The sequence below is a fragment of the Oncorhynchus masou genome, chromosome 19 (genome assembly GCF_036934945.1).
Source record: "Oncorhynchus masou masou isolate Uvic2021 chromosome 19, UVic_Omas_1.1, whole genome shotgun sequence".
NCBI classification, from domain to species: Eukaryota; Metazoa; Chordata; class Actinopteri; order Salmoniformes; family Salmonidae; genus Oncorhynchus; species Oncorhynchus masou.
Window position 1 is genome coordinate 26,266,249 of NC_088230.1, and position 19,117 is coordinate 26,285,365.

The window sequence follows — 19,117 nt, forward strand, 5'->3', positions numbered from 1 at the left end:
GTGTATAGAACATTATCTTCACACAAGATCAGAAGATCAAGAAAACTGATTTGACGTGTACCAGATTGCATAGTAAATCTCAAATGATAGAAAAACATGGAACGCCTGGAGCTGTTTTGCATCACCCCTCCATAGAACAAAAATATCATCAATATACCATTTCCAAATAATGATGTGAGGCAAGAAAACATTTTTGAGAGGATTGAAAATAGACTTTCTCCATGTAACCCACATACAAATTAGCATAGTTAGGAGCCATGGGGGATCCCATAGCAGTAACAAAGAGTGTACAACCTATTGCACAATTCCACAGAAAATGATTAATAGTTCCTTTGTAATGTGCTTGAAGTTGTGACTAGCTTGAGTGCTTACATACATTTCAGCTTTGTTGTATTGTGCCACTTCCCATTGAAGCTTAGCATCTATTTGTAACGGATTTCCAAGCTGTATAAACAGAAATGCATCTGTCGATGTCTGACTCCTACAACATGATGTCTAAGCTTGATTTTTTTTATTTTTTTTGCATCAGCAGATGTCCATAATATATCTGTCGCTAATAGTGAAATTATATAGTTTTACAGTATTACTTACCCGCCAGTGTTATGATTGGCTGTGATATTTGTATTTCTCCTTCCGGGGGAACATCTGTTGGAAAAAGGATACTGGGAAAGCTGTTCTGACTTTGGCTGTGTTTATCAAGTGGATTTGCTAATTTCCTGGTTGCTACAATTCTACACTTCGCTCAATTTCAGTTTATGTGAGAAAACAGGCACTGAATAGTGTAAGGAATGATTATACCATCTAAATCGCTGTGAAATATATTTTCAATTACACAAAATATAGTTTTTACAACTATTTGAAGTTGGTGGACCAAAACCACTGTTTGAAGCTGGTGGATATTTTTTGTTATGGAAAATGCTTGTTTTCTCACATAAACTGAAATGATCAGATTAGTAACAATGTCATTCCACTATTGGCACCAGAAATATTTTAGTAATTTCCTGAAATTACGATGCACCTTTTAAAGCCACATTAGAAACCATTCACTTCACTAATTTAACAAGTCAGGATGTGAAAATAACTTTCTCAGACAGTCATTTTTTGGGGGAAATATTATTCCCCCATTTCTTTGGTCACACTGTTTGACTTGCATGTCATTCGCTCTTCGAAAGGTGCTTATTGATAATTATTAGCATGTCATAACTAGGTCTGTGGCGGTCACGAAACTTCGATTGTCAAGCAAATAACTGTTGATCTCACTGTAATTGACCGTTAAGTAACAAACACATTTAGCATCTCCTGGCTTCCACACATAGCATACTAGTCACTGATACCTTTGGAATGTCTACATTTTAAAAGGTCTAATAAATCCATGTAGTATAGCCTACACCTTCACAATAAATCCATTTTTTTTAGACAGGTCTAAAGAAACATGATATGAAGAAAATGTTTTTATTTCAGAAAAACAGAATAGCATTGTCTTTATGTTAGGACCTGATCTGGCTATGCCATATTGCTGTGGGCTACACTAGTTCATTTAGCAGACAAGATTTGCTTCGAATTCCGTGGCATTATTTCTATATTATTTCATAGTATGAATGCAATTAAACAGAGCTGAATAAAATAGAAAGAATATTATCTCCAAATGATTTGAGGGAGTGTGGTTAAATAACTAGGTACTCCTATATGCTTAATTTAGAGTTATTAATGTATCTTTAGTTGTTCTACAAACATTGGGCTATATGTTTAGATTTTTAATACATTGTAAGGCTGCATGATGCGACTCTAATGATGATTTGAAAAAAGTGTCTTGAAAGGCATGAGCTCTGCTTTGTTTTCTGCGCAGGCTGTACACACTTCATCACTCTCATTCACAATTTGACAAGCACTTGATAATGCCTCGAATTTCACAGTGGCATCCCCTTTGTGTGGCCGTAATGCACCCTAAAAAAATCCATGCCTTTTGTGGCCAGTGGCCATGGTGCCCTTGGCCCGGAGTGTTGCGTTGTGCCCTTCTCACTGAGTGCTACGGGCTCTGAAGCACCTCTCACTCACATGGCTCTCCATCACGTGATCGGGTCTTTCTCACAGGCTACAAGTGAAGACCGACACTCCGGGGACGCAACTGCGTCCTTATCCAATTCCGAGGTGTATATTTAAAATATTGGAAGAACTGTCCACATTTACTTTTCGTCAGCCAATAAGATGAGTAATTCTAACGAACAGCAAAAGCACTAGCATATGTCAATCTACTATCCTCCATAGTACAAAAGTTTACCTATTCTGTGCGAGAAACAAATATTCCAAACATAGTCTGGGACAGTTGTGGGATGCTATAGATCTCAAATGAATACAACCACTTTTTACGCTATGTGGCTGACGCAACAGATCATAACGTTTAGCTTAAAATGTTGATAAACTATTAGTCTATTTCCTCACATTATAAGCACAGCAGTGCACACACAGCAGTAGGCTATAAGGGCCAATGTTCCATTAGCGGGATAACACCATTATCAAAAGTGACCGGAAATGCGATTATGCATGTGATGCTTTTATTATAAAGGTGCATTTTTATGGTAAATTATCTTCCCCAAACTGGAAACTTGTGCACTGCTAGGCTCTACACCTCTTGTAAAGTGGATCAATGTGCTTCATTTTAAGAAGTTATTTGGACACTTTCCTGTTTTGGAGGACGCATGGTTCTCGACCTTCGCCTCTCCCGAGTCTGTATGGGAATTGCAGCGATGGGACAAGACTGTAACTACCAATTCGATATCATAAAATTGGGGAGAAAAAGAGCTAAAAAGTACAAAAAAACTACATTTAAAGAAAACATATAGCCCTATGGGCTAGGCTACATGAGGTGTGATAATATTATTTGAAGAAGTTGCAAAAAAAGGCTTTGTTTAAGCTGGGCGTCATTCACAAGTGATAGGCTAATATTGTCACCCATCAGACTATTCTTGATTTTAATATTGTCTTTACATATACTAAATAATGTGTGAAATTTGTTTTGATTTAGAATGGACCATTATCATGCACCTGTCACAATACAGGGGCAATGGAAAAAATACATAGCGAATGGAGGACGCTTTCCCGGGGTTCATTTTCATGCCAGCCAGGTAGGCTATACTCCTATTGTAAAGTTAAGCAATGTGCTTAATATTAGGAAAGTTGAGAAATAAATATTGTAAGCCTAGCCTATAGAAAGCTGATGGATCCTCCTCTTTTAAATAGAGGCCATCATTGTTTTCTCGCGGAATTGTATAGCCTATAGAAATGTTGCACAACATAAGCTCATGGGCTCTTATGAAGTATCTGATTAGATTTTCGAATAGATTTGCATTTATGTCAGAGTGATTTAAAGGGACCATGGAGAGCTGAGTACCAGGCAGTTAATACGTTTGGTAGGCTACTAATGACCATCAGCAGCATCAGAGCTTGGAGAATCCTAATTACCCTGACTAAACGGCCATGTGGAATTCGACTGCCTTCATGACTCATAACCACCAGTGTTTGGCGGTAATACAGTCACCGCAACAGCCCTAGTCATAACCTCATCTTTAGTTTATGCAAACATTTTTTTTCCCAGAAAGATAAACTTGATCTTACCATCTGTGAGTAAACAGGGGGGTGGAGGGAGAAGAGTTTACTAGTTTCTAGTTTCACACATTCTAGTTTCACAAACTGACTTCCTTAACTTGTCCTTGTCTTTTCAGTGAAGGATTACAGAATAGTACAGATAGTTAGATCTTTAGAGGGTCTGGCCCGAGGCGAGATTAGATCTGGAACATGTGCCCCGGGAGGCGTGGTGTCAGAGCCTCTCTGTTCCACTGCCTTGAACTGCCTTCCTGCCCTTCGCCCTATAGTCATACAGGGGATGTGTCTGAAAACCTTACTAGCTGTCAAATCCTTGTGCCCTATAGTCATACAGGGGATGTGTCTGAAAACCTTACTCGCTGTCAAATCCTTGTGCCCTATAGTCATACAGGGGATGTCTCTGAAAACCTTACTCGCTGTCAAATCCTTGTTTCTTCTGTCCTTGTTTTTCTCAATTCCTCTCAAAGCAGGTTCAAGGGAGGGACCTTGGATCCTCTCCTCCAATGTGCTTTAAGAGACATTTTGGAAACTAGAATGCAGGAAGCAAGGATTTGATTGCTGGTAATGTTTTCAAACATAGCCAGGCCAGCCAGGGTTTCTTTCCAACTGATGGTCCCCACTCCCACTCCTGAGCTCATTTCACAGCTCACTTCTTCTAAAGGATTCCAAACCAATTCCGTTCATCTGAATACCCCTTAGTTCCACTTTCCTTTTCCAATTATTTTCCAATTTCGGTTCCATCTCGCCTCCTTTTCAACGGGTCGGTGGGTAAGCGTAACAACTCAATAACTGAACAAACATAGGGAACTCCATGACCTTGCGCGCAGACAATTTTTTTCAATTTAAAATTTGTTTTCGATTTATCAGGGGCTGCTGCAGCACCCTCAGCACCCATACTTCCCGCAGCTATGAGCGCTGTGTACTTTAATTCAGGCGTCTAGCCTACTGTTGTGTCAGTAGGGCTCTATAAAATCTATTATTTTTTGCCTGATTTCATTTAGTTTTTCCCAAAAATCATTTAATGCATTTTCTAGTAAGTTCAATACAATTTGTCGATTTCCTACTAAGTTCAACACATTTTTGAATATTGTTGAATTCTGTTTTAATGTCTGAATCCTGTGATTCTGTCCTCATTTTCCACAACGCAGATTTTATAGGGCCCTATATTTGTCTGTGGATATGGGGATGTAGACCTACTGGTGGAGAGGATGCCTGGAACACCTCATGCTAGTGGAAGTAAATTGCAAGCTTGGTGTCAGCTGGGATAAAGAATGAGTGCATGTCAGCTTTACCTGGCGCTAACCGTGATGTTTTGTTTGTTCTCTTCACCGGGTGGGTGCTAGCTGTGAAGAGGCTGATGAAGGAGGCAGCTGAACTGAGGCACCCCACAGAGCACTACCACGCCCAACCATTGGAGGTCAGTCATACCTGGGGCCACCCAAACTCACTCAGGCTCATCACCAGATGATGCTTACCTGACACACTTGTCTAAATTGATGGTTCATGTGAAGGAAATGCTATAACCACACCCAGTCACATCTAGCTAAGTGGATGGGTCACTATTGTCTAGACATGTTCATGAAATACAATAGATGGCCGAAATCACCCCCAGACATCACCCCCGAGTCTTTTGTTTAGACATGTAGCTAGCTAGTAGGTAGCTAGCTAGCTAAACAATGAAACGGCATAATCCCAACTCATAAGACTAACCAATACAAACATTGTCATAGCTGTAGTATAAATTTGCAGCTAACAAACTAGGTTCAATGTTAGCTGGCTAACTTTAGGCTATAACTAGCAATGCAAATGGGTTTTCTGATTCTAATAATATTACTACACAGATCATACACGTAACTTTTGCTAGCGAGCCAGCAAGCTAATGTTCCCTAACTAACAGAGAGATTGAAGTTGCAAAAAAAACGATTTTCTGACTAAATAAAAAAACTTATATCAGAAAATGTAGCTAGACTCTTACCCGTATAAAATGGATGAATTCTTCATGGCAGGCTGGAACCATTTAACTCCATTTTGTTTGTAGCTACATCTTGTTTGGCCAGCGTTGTGTCAAGTTACTCCGATTCACATTGACCGTGGCATGTGCAGAAAGTAGCCCATCACTTTTTCCAACTGATCTGTCGATAGTGCCTGCTAAATTCAAGGCATCAATGTTGTTGAGAGAAGTAGCAAAACTTTTGTTGTTCTTGATGGCTAACGTTATATCTTTCAAAAAACAGAGCGTTAGAAAGGACTGTCAACACATACTGAAAAGCTCATATTACAAACTGAAGCATTCTACATGGCAGACCAATCCAAACTCATCTCCCAGCATGTCCAGCCCTGCCATTATCTCAGCCAATCATGGTTGGTGGGAAGGTTCCTGTCTTTTTCCGTGGCTAAACCAACTAGGCTTAATTTAACAATTTTATTCGTATTTATGGATGGAATACAAGTTTGTTATTAAGCACATGAAAGTTCACATGTTCCAGAAGGCATTTTAATTAAAAAAATAAATGTTTACGTTCAAATGCCTCTTCTGTGTAGTAGTGATGTGCAACATATGCCTAGTTTCCTGAAACGAGTCACATATGTGTTTGTGACTGGCCTGTTGTGTACCTGCAGGATAATCTGTTTGAGTGGCACTTCTCTGTCCGTGGGCCCCCGGACTCAGATTTTGAGGGTGGGGTTTACCACGGCAGGATCGTGCTGCCCCCGGAGTATCCCATGAAGCCCCCCAGCATCATCCTACTCACAGTAAGACCCCCAACACACACACATATACACACACACTTATGAAGATATTCCCCTCATTTGATCAATCACAGCCAATTATGTGTAAATTGAAGTAACAAAAACCAACCAATCAAATTATGAAAGGCTAGATGATATCCAGCTATAGATGTCTTTTCTAAACCCGGAGCCACATCATGACACACCGAGACACTATTGTCAGAACAAAGCCATGCCTGTCACTGCACTGTCACAGACGACTTGAATGGTTCTGTGGGAAAGAAGCGGTAATGTGTGTTTTTTTCATGCACCAATAATAACCTGAAGAATCAATGACAGGCTGATAAAAGCCAGTGGATCAGACAGATTGTGACAGTCTTTTTTCATGTCCAGAGTCTCTTTTTTTCTCTCTCTTAGCTCAGGCTGGCAGGTTTTACTTGGTCTTTGAAGGCTCACTCTTTCTTTCTCTTAATATCCCTCCCTTCAACCACCCCCCAGCCTCCACCTCACCTCAGCCTGTCTCACTGTCTCCCTGTTGCTTTTTCAACCTGGTTGTCATAGACCATGATATGGTAATAGAGATCCTATCATCGAAATCCTATAAATCACTTATCTTTATTATACATGTATTCTATATGAAATTCTATGGATATGCTTCTCTTTCAGCCCAATGGAAGATTCGAGGTGGGAAAGAAGATCTGTCTGAGCATCTCTGGCCATCACCCGGAGACATGGCAGCCATCTTGGAGCAGTAGGTATCCCTTTGTAACTGGTGTCACTGTGCTTGCTTAACAGTACAGATACCTTCTTCATGAGCCCGCACTGGTACTCGATCTCAGATCCTCTGCCTCGCTAACACGTGACCACCACCGCTAATGAAAAGATGGCAGCCTGGCAGATAGTTTGGCTTACTTTAACCAAAAAAGGTCTTGAAACAAGTTAGAACAGGCTAATTATCTTGATACATTTTCTGTGTAAGCAAAATCAAGTAAATGGCTGGTCTCCTCCAGCCTGGAGAGACACACACACACCCAGCTCACCACACAGTCCTTGTTCCCTCTTCCAGTCCTACTCATCCAGCTGCTGCACTAAACTTAGCCTAGCATTCCCACTCACTCGTTCTCTGCCTGCCAGGGACCAACACGAACAAACGACGGATTAAGACTTTTAATTTGAATTTAAATGAAGGCAGATATGCAAATGTTTTTTTGCTCAGGCATTTTTGTTCTCTTCAATTGAGCTTTTTCCCGCAATTTAAAGTGGAAACTGGAAGGGGCTGAAAAGAAGACTTCATTTCAGAACAAAGTAAATAAGAAGACAGTGTGTCACTGGAAATGCATATTTGGCACGCACATCTTATTCGATCACAAAGCCCTATATTGGCAGCAGGCAGCACACTATTTCCTACATTAAGTCTGATATTTCCATTATTTTCTGGCATGATTTAATTTACCACCATTAAGCCATCCTATTTCTGAGTATTCCTCTCACGTTATTCTCCGTACCAAAAGCATGGAAATGTAATCAGATTCAATGGGAGAATCCCGCACTGCTTTTCTTTATATTACTTTCGGGGTATTTTAATGCGCATACAAAAGCTCATCTAAAATAACTCCTGCTTTTGTCCTCTGGGTTCAAATGGCAAGCCACGCTCAAGGTCCTAAACGATATCATAACTTCCATCGATAAGAGACAATATTGTGCAGCTGTATTTATAGACCTGGCCAAGGCTTTCGACTCTGTCAATCACCACATTCTTATTGGCAGACTCAACAGCTTTGGTTTCTCAAATGACGAGCTTCAACTCTCCTTCCGTGGCCTCCAACTGCTCTTAAATGCAAGTAAAACTAAATGCATGTTCTTCAACCGATCGCTACCAGCACCTGCCCGCCCATCCAGCATCACTACTCTGAACGGTTCTGACTTAGAATATGTGGGTATCTACAAATCTCACGTTAAGCTTCTCCAATCCAAAATGAAATCTAGAATCAGCTTCATATTTTGCAACAAAGCGTCCTTCACTCATGCTGCCAAACATACCCTCGTAAAACTGACCATCCTACCGATCCTTGACTTTGGCGATGTAATTTACAAAATAGCCTCCAACACTACTCAGCAAATTGGATGCAGTCTATCACAGTCACCAAAGCCTCATATATTACCCACCACTGCGACCTGTATGCTCTCCTTTTCTGGCCCTCGCTTCAAATTCGTTGCCAAACCCACTGGCTCCAGGTCATCTATAAGTCTTTGCTAGGTAAAGCCCCGCCTTATCACAGCTCACTGGTCACCATAGCAGCACCCACCCATAGCACACGCTCCAGCAGGTATATCTCACTGGTCACCCCCGAAGCCAATTCCTCCTTTGGCTGCCTTTCCTTCCAGTTTTCAGCTGCCAATGACTGGAACGAATTGCAAAACTCCCTGAAGCTGGAGACTCATATCTCCCTCGCTAACTTTAAGCACCAGCTGTCAGAGCAGCTTACTGTGCCTGTACATAGCCCATCTGTGCATAACCAATCCAACTACCTTATCCCCATACTGTATTTTTTATTTTTTTGCTCCTTTGCACCCCAGTATCTCTACTTGCACATTCATCTTCTGCACATTTATCACTCCAGTGTTTAATTGCTAAATTGTAATTATTTTGCCACTATGGCCTATTTATTGCCTTACCTCCCTTATCTTACCTCATTTACACACACTTCATATATACTTTTTTTCTATTGTGTTATTGACTGTACGTTTGTTTATGTATAACTCTGTGTTGTTGTTTGTGTCGCACTGCTTTGCTTTATCTTGGCCAGGTTGCAGTTGTAAATGGGAACTTGTTCTCAACTAGCCTACCTGGTTAAATAAAGGTGAATTAATTTAATTTAATTATTTTGTAAAGCCAATGAGTCCATGGCCCAGAGATTGAACATCCCCCACTGGGTTTTTTGGTGTCTCAGCTCTCCACTACAGGTTCACTCCGGGGGGGCAGCTGCATTGGTTCCTAGATTATGTTTGTTCTGTAGTACCATGTGCAGTACCATGTGCAGTACCATGTGCCCACAGTTGTAATAATTTCTGGAGAGAGAATTCAGACGACCAAATCATTGTCTGTTGAAACAGGCTTTCACTGTGTAGCTGGCCTCCTTAACCTCTCCCTTTTCTTTTCCCTGTAGCTGTTTTCTCACCAGCTGTCCATTCTTTGCCTCCAGTCAGCCTGCTACTTGATTTCATAGGTGTTTATAATGTACATTATATGTCTTTATTCACATCATCCATTGGTTTTGAGTTGTTAGAAAGCCCTGAAGCAACCATGGACATGACAGAAGCTATCCCAATATTTTGTGAAAAGTGTCCCATCATGTCAGCTGGGGAATGCTATTTGAGGAGTTGCTGTGGCGAATGTCCTCAGAAATGCTTTCTAAATCCAGGCTTACGCAGTATAAAACAAAGCATTACTCCCGCAACGCATTACATAACATGGGTGGCGAACTTGACAGAATGTGCCGTGGTATTTCATGTGATTTAGCGACTCCCTTTATCCACTGCAGTTGACAGACAGTTTTTGGGGGGTTTTGTCTTTCATAATTTTTCTGTTTCTCCCTTTCAGTCAGAACGGCACTAATAGCTATAATCGGATTCATGCCAACCAAAGGGGAGGGTGCAATCGGATCCCTTGATTATAATCCAGAGGAGAGGAGAGGCCTGGCCAAAAAGTAAGATTACACAGATTAAACCCTCCACTCTTTCCACTTTACTCTCTTTCCAATGCAAAGATTAAGCCATGCAAGTCTAAGTACACACGGCTGGTAGGTACAGTGAAACTGCGAATGGCTCATTAAATCAGTTGAGTGTCTGCACTGAGGGATGGATGGATGAATGGTGGTGATAACAATGACTGGGAGAGGAGCAACACAACAGTGTGGGGTGAAATGTCTGTTTGCTGTTTCAATGTGTAATCCTTAAACGCATCATTACATGTATGGTGGATACTTGTATCAAGCACTAGCTTTACATACAATTAGATGGACTAACTGTATATACATCAAATTGTATTTATCATATGTGCTGAATACAGACCTTACCATTAAATGCTTACTTACAAGCCCTTAACCAACAATACAGTTAAGAAAAATAGTTAAGAAAATATTTACTAAATAAACAAAAGTAAAAACATTTTAATAAAAGTAATACAATAAAATAACAATAATGAGGCTATATACAGGGGGTACCGAGTCAATGTGTGGGGATACAGGTTAGTCAAAGTCATTTGTACATGTAGGGGTAAAGTGAGAACATATAGTGATAGACAGGTGTTTATTCAACAAAGTTGAGAATAAAGTCATGCTTATGCAAGCATGTCATGTAATTAACACCTGGGCCACAGTGGATGTGCCCTCTACAAATAGCTATAGCCATTGCCCTGGGAAACAGAGGCATGTCTGGGCATGTTGTTTCTCATTCTTCTTCTCTTATTGTTATGGGTCTCTCCCTCTGAAGAAACATGCAAAAGCTCTGTTGGAGAAGGATAAAAAATGTGTGGGGGGTCCAAGATCTGTGTCCCAAATGGCAACCTATTGCCTTTATAGTGTGTTCCTTTTGACCAGGGCACTGGTTCGAAAATATACAATAAAGGGAATAGGGTACCATTTGTGACACATCCCAGATGACTGTCTGTTCTATTAACACATACAGACAGGGGTCTTTAGCGACTGGCTGTTTCATTAACACATGAAGATGAGATGTGACACGGGAACATATCCTCGTCTATAAATACATACAGTGCACTGCCTGCCTGTTTATCTTCCTGATGAAAGAAAGTCCCATGTTTCACAAAGGGCTGTCGTGGCTGTGGTTGAGACAGCAACTTTGCTTTGATTCAAAAATTCCTTCTTGGTTGTCTCCGTACCCTATGGTAATTGTGAGAGCTGTCAGTCAACATCAGGGCCAGGGGCCCCTAGCAGGAAGCAGATAAACAGCAGCACAAAATAAGAATTCAGAGTTGGCTCTGTTTCCTGACAGAAAAGTAAACTGCTGGAGAAGTTTTGCTGGCTGGCAGGCTGCTGTAATGACAAGTGTTAATAATGCAGAAGTTAGAGGAGAACATTTTTCAGATGGTTGTCTTTTCTGCCTATAAAAATGATATTGGTTGAGTGGGAAAGCACATTGGAAGAATATAAACTCTTGGGAGGTGATGCTTGACTTCATTGATGGAATTGTATTTTATATTTATATTGGTGTAGCTGTCAATATTCACAGTTGAATGTTGTCTTCACGTAATGAGTTTCAATCCATCCGTCAAATTGCCATCAACTCACCCACACGAGTCAACTTTGACAAACCAAATCTCTAAGAAGTTTGTACGTTTCTCTACGTTTTTTGTGTGTTGTGATGGGAGCTCCTGTCTGACTCAAACAGCCTTGTGATCAGAGAGCATCACACAACATATCTCAACAGGGTTTCTGTCAGAGGATATAGGCCCAGATTGGCTCGGAATGCCTAGGGCTGTGTCCCAAATTATACCCTGTGATCTATAAACTGCCCTACTGGTCAAAAGTAGTGCACTATATAGGAAATAGTGTGCCATTTGCGACGGACACCCAGACTCTGGAAACTACTCAGGTTTCCTACCTGGATCAACTTTAATACAGCTGTATAGGACTAGGAAACGGCTTTGACTTTTATCACTTAATGCCTCCAAAACGTACACTAATCCAGGCCCTCTTTTCCTTAGGGGGCTGCTCGGGGTGAATGATTTCCGCTCGTTTGTATACTGGTTTTATTGAGTCATCTAATCTATTCTTTACCCTTCTTGTCAGATGAATCCATTGGGCTCCTGGAAAAGTCAATGGAAACCCTTTCTGCCCCTAACTTCCCTAACGCTCCCTCCCTGCCGACCCACTGACAGATCCCAGGACTTCTGCTGTGAGACCTGTGGCTGCTCCTTGCGCTCTGCTCTCCTAGGTCCCTCCCCCACTAACCCCAGTCCAGATGACCAAGAGGACCAAGAGCTCGCCCAGCAGATCAACTTCAAGGTGTGCTTGTCGCTGCCAGCCACAGTCCTACCCCATCCACGTATTATTGTTTATTTACATTCTAGTCCAGTGACTTCAGAAGTGTTACCAGTTGTCAGAATTGGATGAATTGTGTTTCCATGTCTTTACCCATTTGTGCTTCAAGCAGTCACAGACAGAAAAGACAATGGGCTTTTCACCCGAGGAATAATGTCTCTGGCCTGTGGCCAGAGCTATAGTACATTCTGTATTCTCCGACATTGCTCATCCAAATATTTACATATTCTTAATTCCATTCCTTCACTTTAGATGTGTGTATTGTTGTGAAATTGTTAAATATTACTTGTTAGATATTACTGCACTGTTGGAGCTAGAAACGCAAGCATTTCACTACAACCGTAACATGTGTATGTGACCATTACAATTTGATTTGAAAACATTGTGGATGACAGCAGCCATTTCCTGTGTGTTGCTTCCTGCAGGCAGAAGCCAGGCAGGCCAGTGAGAGCACAGGGGCAGAGAGCGAGCCCCCCACAGACCCCCGGGGAGAGACATCCACCTCGGGGGGACAGGAGGAGGAAGAGACCCACGCTGAGCAGGTGAGACTAACACCACCAGGGTTATGCTAGCTAGATTGTGATGGACTGAGAGATCCAGCATCCCGGAGTCGCCTCTTCACTGTTGACGTTGAGACTGGAGTTTTGCGGATACTATTTAATGAAGCTGCCAGTTGAGGACTTGTGGGGTGTCTGTTTCTCAAACTAGACACTCTAATATACTTGTCCTCTTGCTCAATTGTGCACTGGGGCCTCCCACTCTTTTTATTCTGGTTAGAGACAGTTTGCGCTGTTCTGTGAAGGGTGTAGTACACAGCGTTGTACGATATCTTCAGTTTGGCAATTTCTCGCATGGAATAGCCTTCATTTCTCAGAACAAGAATAGACTGACGAGGTTCAGATGAAACTTCTTTGTTTCTGTCCATTTTGAGCCTGTAATCGAACCCACAAATGCTGACGCTCCAGATACTCAACGAGTCTAAAGAAGGACAGTTTTATTGCTTCTTTAAGCAGGACAACAGTTTTCAGCTGTGCTAACATAATTGCAAAAAGGATTTCTAATGATCAATTAGCCTTTTAAAAAATGATAAACTTGGATTAGCTAACACAACTTGCCATTGGAACACAGGAGTGATGGTTGCTGATAATGGGCCTATGTAGATATTCCGTAAAAAATCTGCTGTTTCCAGCTACAATAGTCATAATGTCTACACTGTATTTCTGATCATTTTTATGTTATTTTACTCAACAATTTTTTTTGCTTTTCTTTCAAAAACAAGGACATTTCTAAGTGACCCCAAACTTTAAGGTAGTGTACATGGGTACAGAAATAAATATATACTGAAGATATTTGCTATGTTGGGGGATTATTCATTTATTTGCCATAGATGAGGTTTGCATGGTTGCACACGATTATTGTGCCTTGTCGCAGAAGACGTCCTAAAGTCTATTTTCTCCAGTAACGTCATCTGTATTATTCTCTAACCATTAAATAGAGAAAAGTGAATTATGAGAGGTATAGAAAGGAGTGGCGGGGGGTCCCTGGGCTCCAGAACAGAGGATAAAAGGGAGAATATGGCAATGTTGTTATCCCGTAAATCATCCTTCATCTCTCATAGTGCTTTATGTAATGTTGTGGCTCCGCTGTGCTACATCAGCCACTGTCACTCACTCAGTGATTTAAAAAGGGATGTTCACAGTGTTTAATGGCTCGGTGGGTAATATTGTATGATGACGGTGCAGGCAACTCTCTGGCCCTACAGCTTCTCCAGGGTTCTCCAACTCCGTGTCAATGAGGCATGATGCCACTGTCTAGCAATCACCTATGACAACATTAAAGATAACTGTGGTAGGTGTTTTCTTATGAACCGATTATAGCTGGATATCATCGTTATAATGTATTATTTTAGTGAAAGGCATAAGCTGACTCATGCCCAAAAATGTTGTGTAGAGCTGTACCCATGACTTCATGGCCAAGCACGACTCCAACACCATCATTACGTTTGCCGGCAACACAACAGAGGTAGGCCTGATCATTGACAACAATGAGACAGCCTATAGGGAGGAGGTCAGAGACCTGGCAGTGTGGTGTCAGGAAAACAACCTCTCCCTCAACGTGATCTTGACAAAGGAGATGATTGTGGACTACAGAAAAAGGAGGACCGAGCACGCCCCCATTCTCATCGACCGGGCTGCAGTGGAGCAGGTTGAGAGCTTCAAGTTCCAAGACAATCATGAAGAGGGCACGACAACGCCCATTCCCCCTCAGGAGACTGAAAAGATTTGGCATGGGTCCTCAGATCCTCAAAAAGTTCAACAGTTGAACCATCAAGAGCATCTTGACTGATTGCATCACTGCCTGGTATGGTAACTGCACGGTCTCTGACGGCAAGGTACTAGGGAGGGTAGTGTATATGGCCCAGTACATCACTGGGGCCAAGCTTCCTGCCATCCACGACCTCTATACCAGGCGGTGTCAGAGGAAGGCCCAAAAAATTGCCAAGGACTCCAGCCACACTAGTCATATAATGTTCTCTCTGCTACCGCACGGCAAGCGATACCCGGAGCGCCAAGTCTAGGTCAAAAAAGCTTCTTAACAGCTTCTACCCCCAGCCCTAAGACTCTTGAACAATTTAATCAAATGGCTACTCGGACTATTTACATTGTCCCCCCCCCCATTTTTACACTGTTGCTACTCTCTGTTTATTGTCAATGCATAGTCATTTTACCTCTACCTACATGTACATATTACCTTAATTACCTTGACTAACCGGTGCCAATAGCCTCGTTATTGTTATTTTATTGTTGCTCTTTAATTATTTGTTATATATATATATATATATTTTAAACTTTCACTGTAAGGTCTACCGACACCTGTTGTATTTGGCGCATGAGATAATAAAAATTTGATTTAGGTGCTGACTAACGGATAGTAAACTATATTAAAAAAAAAAAGTCGCTAATTATGCTCCAAGACATTGAATGTGTCTAGCAACCAACATTTCAGCATGCAGTGCCTTCTTCTACGTGCCAAAACGTTGGTTGCTAGACCCATTAAATGTTTGGGAGCCTAATTAGTGTGCAACTTCATTTTTATAATGTATTGTAAAAAATATGACAGGAAAACATGGCCATTTCCAATCATGGTAAAATGAATGTGGGTATGTCTCTTCATACTAGAAAGGGGCTATGTAAATTGGGATGAAATCTGTCTGAACTGACCTGAGAGAGGGACGGGGAAAAAATGTACTTGCCATCTGCTGCTGGATGCAGTAATAAACGACCGATATAACCTCTGGCCGGGAGAGGGGCCGACCAACTTCACCCCTATAGAAATAGAATAGATCATTCTGGTTCTGGGATTATCCCACCCATTAACTGCGTCGTCACTGCCTGTCTTCCTCTTCCTTTATCAAACTGAACAGAGTGATGTAGACAGGATTACAGCTCCCTGCTCTGTCCCAATGTCTCTCTCTGCATGACAGCCCTCCCTGTCCTGCAGCCATCCCCTAATTAGGAGTAAGATTCAGCTTTCTCTCTCGGTGTAAAACCTGAGCTGTACCCTATTGCTGCTTTAAAGAGTTCCCCCTTAAAACGACCGACTGTGGCATTTTTGTTAAATTCAACTGTGTTGGTTTGACTGCACTACAAGGACAGTTAGTCCCAAGTAGATTCATAGTGTATACAGTGCTTCGGAAACTATTCAGACCCCTTGACTTTTTCCATATTTTGTTACGTTCCAGCCTTATTCTAAAATGTATTCAATTGTGTTCCCTCCTCAGTCCACACACATTACCACATAAAAAAATCTAAACTTGTTTTTGCTTTGTCATTAACAAATGTATTAAAAAATGTTTTAAATGGAGATATCACATTTGCGTAAGTATTAATACCCTTTACTCAGTACTTTGTTGAAGCACCTTTGGCAGTGATTACCACCTCGAGTCTTCTTGGGTATGACGCTACAAGCTTGACACACCTGTATTTGGGGAGTTTCTCCTATTCTTCTCTGCAGATCCTCTGAAGCTCTGTCAGGTTGGATGGGGAGCGTCGCTGCACAGCAATTTTTAGGTCTCCAGAGATGCTCGATCAGGTTCAAGTCTGGGCTCTGGCTGGGCCACTCAAGGACATTCAGAGACTTGTCCCGAAACCACTCCCGAGTTGTCTTGGCTGTGTGCTTAGGGTCGTTGTGTTTTTGGAAGGTGAACCTTCGCCTCAGTCTGAAGTCCAGAGCACTCTGGAGCAGTTTTTCATCAAGGATCTCTTTGTACTTTGCTCTGTTCATCTTTGCCTCGATCCTGACTAGTCCCCCAGTCCCTGCCGCTGAAAAACATAGATTGATTAGGGGGAAAAAATAATTTAATCCATTTTTGAATAAGGCTGTAACGTAACAAAATGTGGAAAGTTGAGGGGTCCGAATACTTTCTGAATGCACTAAAGCCCTAAGCATGGTTGTGTGTGTAGTGTCTGTGTATTCGTAAAGTGTGTGTGTGTGTGTAACTGTTGTATGCACGTGTTTGGGTTCTTGTATTGTGGGTGTGTGTCTGCATGCACGTGTGCACCATGTTGAACGGAATGTGTGTGTTTATTCGTACTGTGTATGTTGGACCACAGTCTGATCCTGTGAATGCTATGCTGTGCTCCCAGCAGGCCGAGGCGGCTCCAGCTGCCAGTGAGGACGAGCCCTGTCCCACAGCCCCAACCAGCCGTTCTCTCAGCCCCCGCCAGCGCCGGGCCCAGCAGCACCAGAGAGAGCCCCCCAGCAGGCCCACCTTCCCTGCCTTCCCCCACACCGCCGCCCCCCACCCCCCTCAGGACGCCAGCCACACAGGCTCTGTGGTGCTCATCATGGTGCTCGCCCTGCTCCTGGCTGCCCTCATCTTCCGCAGGATCTACCTGACCAACGAGTACAAGTTTGACTACGAGCTCTGATGAAACTGACCTGAACTTCCCCAGACCACCAGACCATGACACCCTAGCTGGCAACAAACTGACTTTATCTCTTTACATTGCCAGCCTAGAGCCCTGGAAAACCTTCTGTTCATAGAGGGTTAGGCATAGCCTTGGGGACTGTTTCTCCCACTAAGTAAAGAGGGCTTGCTTTACAATGAGGGTAGCCTGCATTCCTGTGTAGGATGTGGTCCACCTCCAAGGTGTCTTTTATTACTTTGAATTGACTCTAAACTGTACCACATTTTAAAGATAGGTCCAAACCTTTATAGAACACACACTTTGGGCTGTATTCACAAAATGTCTGAGTAGGAGTGCTGATCTAGGATCAGGTCTCCCATGTCCATATAATATAAGTCATTATGATCTAAAATAAAAATAGATCCGCACTCCTGAGGTGCTTTATGAATACGGCCTGTATCTCTACTTTTAATTTTGTCCGGCAACTGTTTATCATGGACTGCTGCTTGCTCTCATTTAAACAAGTTAATGCTGTATCATATGACTAGTAAACAATGAAGAGTATTACATTGATTTATTTGTCTCAAATAATTAATTGTGCACAGGGAATCAATATGCATAATAAATTGTATACAGATAAGATTCTAATTATTTCTGCTCAAATGTTACGCCATTGACATTTTCATTGGTTAGCCAATTCTCCGGTGGCTTCTACTTTAGCGGCAGCAGATACAGTGCAGCCAACTATACACATACGTCTGTCAATCTTAGCCTGAGTGTCAGTTTGTTTCTGCTCTCTTGACAATTTCATGCTGTTCATACCTGGCGTTATCACTGATTGGGTCCAAAGATAGTGAGACAGAGATGAGGCAATAAACCATTGTCAACACAAGCGCTTCAGAAAGGGAGATTATACAAGAAAGAGGCTGTATGACTTTAGGCCTACCTTTTTGAAGTCCTCACAAGAAATGGATTGGGACTAATGCAAAGCAATTTAAATATTGTGGTTCCATTGTACTTCAAGGAAAATAAAATGTCCAGAGTAAGTCCTCTCTCTAACTTGTGTTCTCATGATATTTGAGCCATGTATAACAGCTTTGTTCATGTGAATACTGAATCCATTGCAGACAACTTAATGTCTTAAGATTGCATTCACACATCTATCCATCGTTTGACTGTGTTTGAATGCTACATATGAACATTGTATCAGAAAATAAATGCCTTGAATAAAAAAATAAATGTTCCTGTGTCACAGTTAACAGATTCTGTAATGTTATTTATTTTCTAGGTCCTGGTGGATGACAAAGTAACACTTAGTTATCCATCGCCACACAGATCACCATTAAGTGATCTGAAGATTTTAGAACACATTTGATATGTGCATACAAAAGGGTCCGGTTACACCATCCAGTATGTGTTCTCTCAAATCTGTATTCTTAGGATATGCACTTGCTGTTGATATGAGACTTGATTCCAAGGCCTTTTGCATTATCAGTATATGCAAAGAGCTTCTCCAGTTGTTGCAGAGACATTAATTAAGCACAGGATCTCTCTCTCTCTCTCTTATATATATATAAATATATATATATATATATATACACTTTTTGGTTTTCGAAAGTGCCCAGAAAGCTGTGCGAATTCGGAGTATGTTACGTCACTTGATCGAGGATGCCCTGGAATGTGGTCATGTCATTATACTGTAGCTAAAACAGGGCTGCTGCTGAAGCTGCGCGCGCGGTGCCTTGGTTTGGAGTGCGTTGAAACCAACCGCTGTGGACCAATCAGGATGCAATAAGCGGGACAAGCCGCTTGGAGTCG

At 41.8% G+C, this 19,117-nt stretch overlaps 1 protein-coding gene across 5 annotated transcripts in view; it reads left to right on the forward strand.

Moving 5' to 3' along the window:
• Window positions 1-18,558, forward strand: part of LOC135506069 (ubiquitin-conjugating enzyme E2 J1-like) — a 36,987-nt gene extending 18,429 nt beyond the window's left edge. The window contains exons 2-9 of one of the 5 annotated variants that reach the window (XM_064925456.1): window positions 3,023-3,122; window positions 4,944-5,017; window positions 6,220-6,351; window positions 6,994-7,078; window positions 9,929-10,034; window positions 12,227-12,353; window positions 12,815-12,931; window positions 17,036-18,558. In XM_064925456.1, coding sequence (XP_064781528.1) covers window positions 3,062-3,122; window positions 4,944-5,017; window positions 6,220-6,351; window positions 6,994-7,078; window positions 9,929-10,034; window positions 12,227-12,353; window positions 12,815-12,931; window positions 17,036-17,320 — 987 coding nt within the window. In that variant the 5' untranslated portion in view covers window positions 3,023-3,061 and the 3' untranslated portion in view covers window positions 17,321-18,558. The other 4 variants (XM_064925454.1, XM_064925455.1, XM_064925457.1 and 1 more) reach the window with 4 other exon arrangements.
• Window positions 18,559-19,117: the final 559 nt, after the last annotated feature.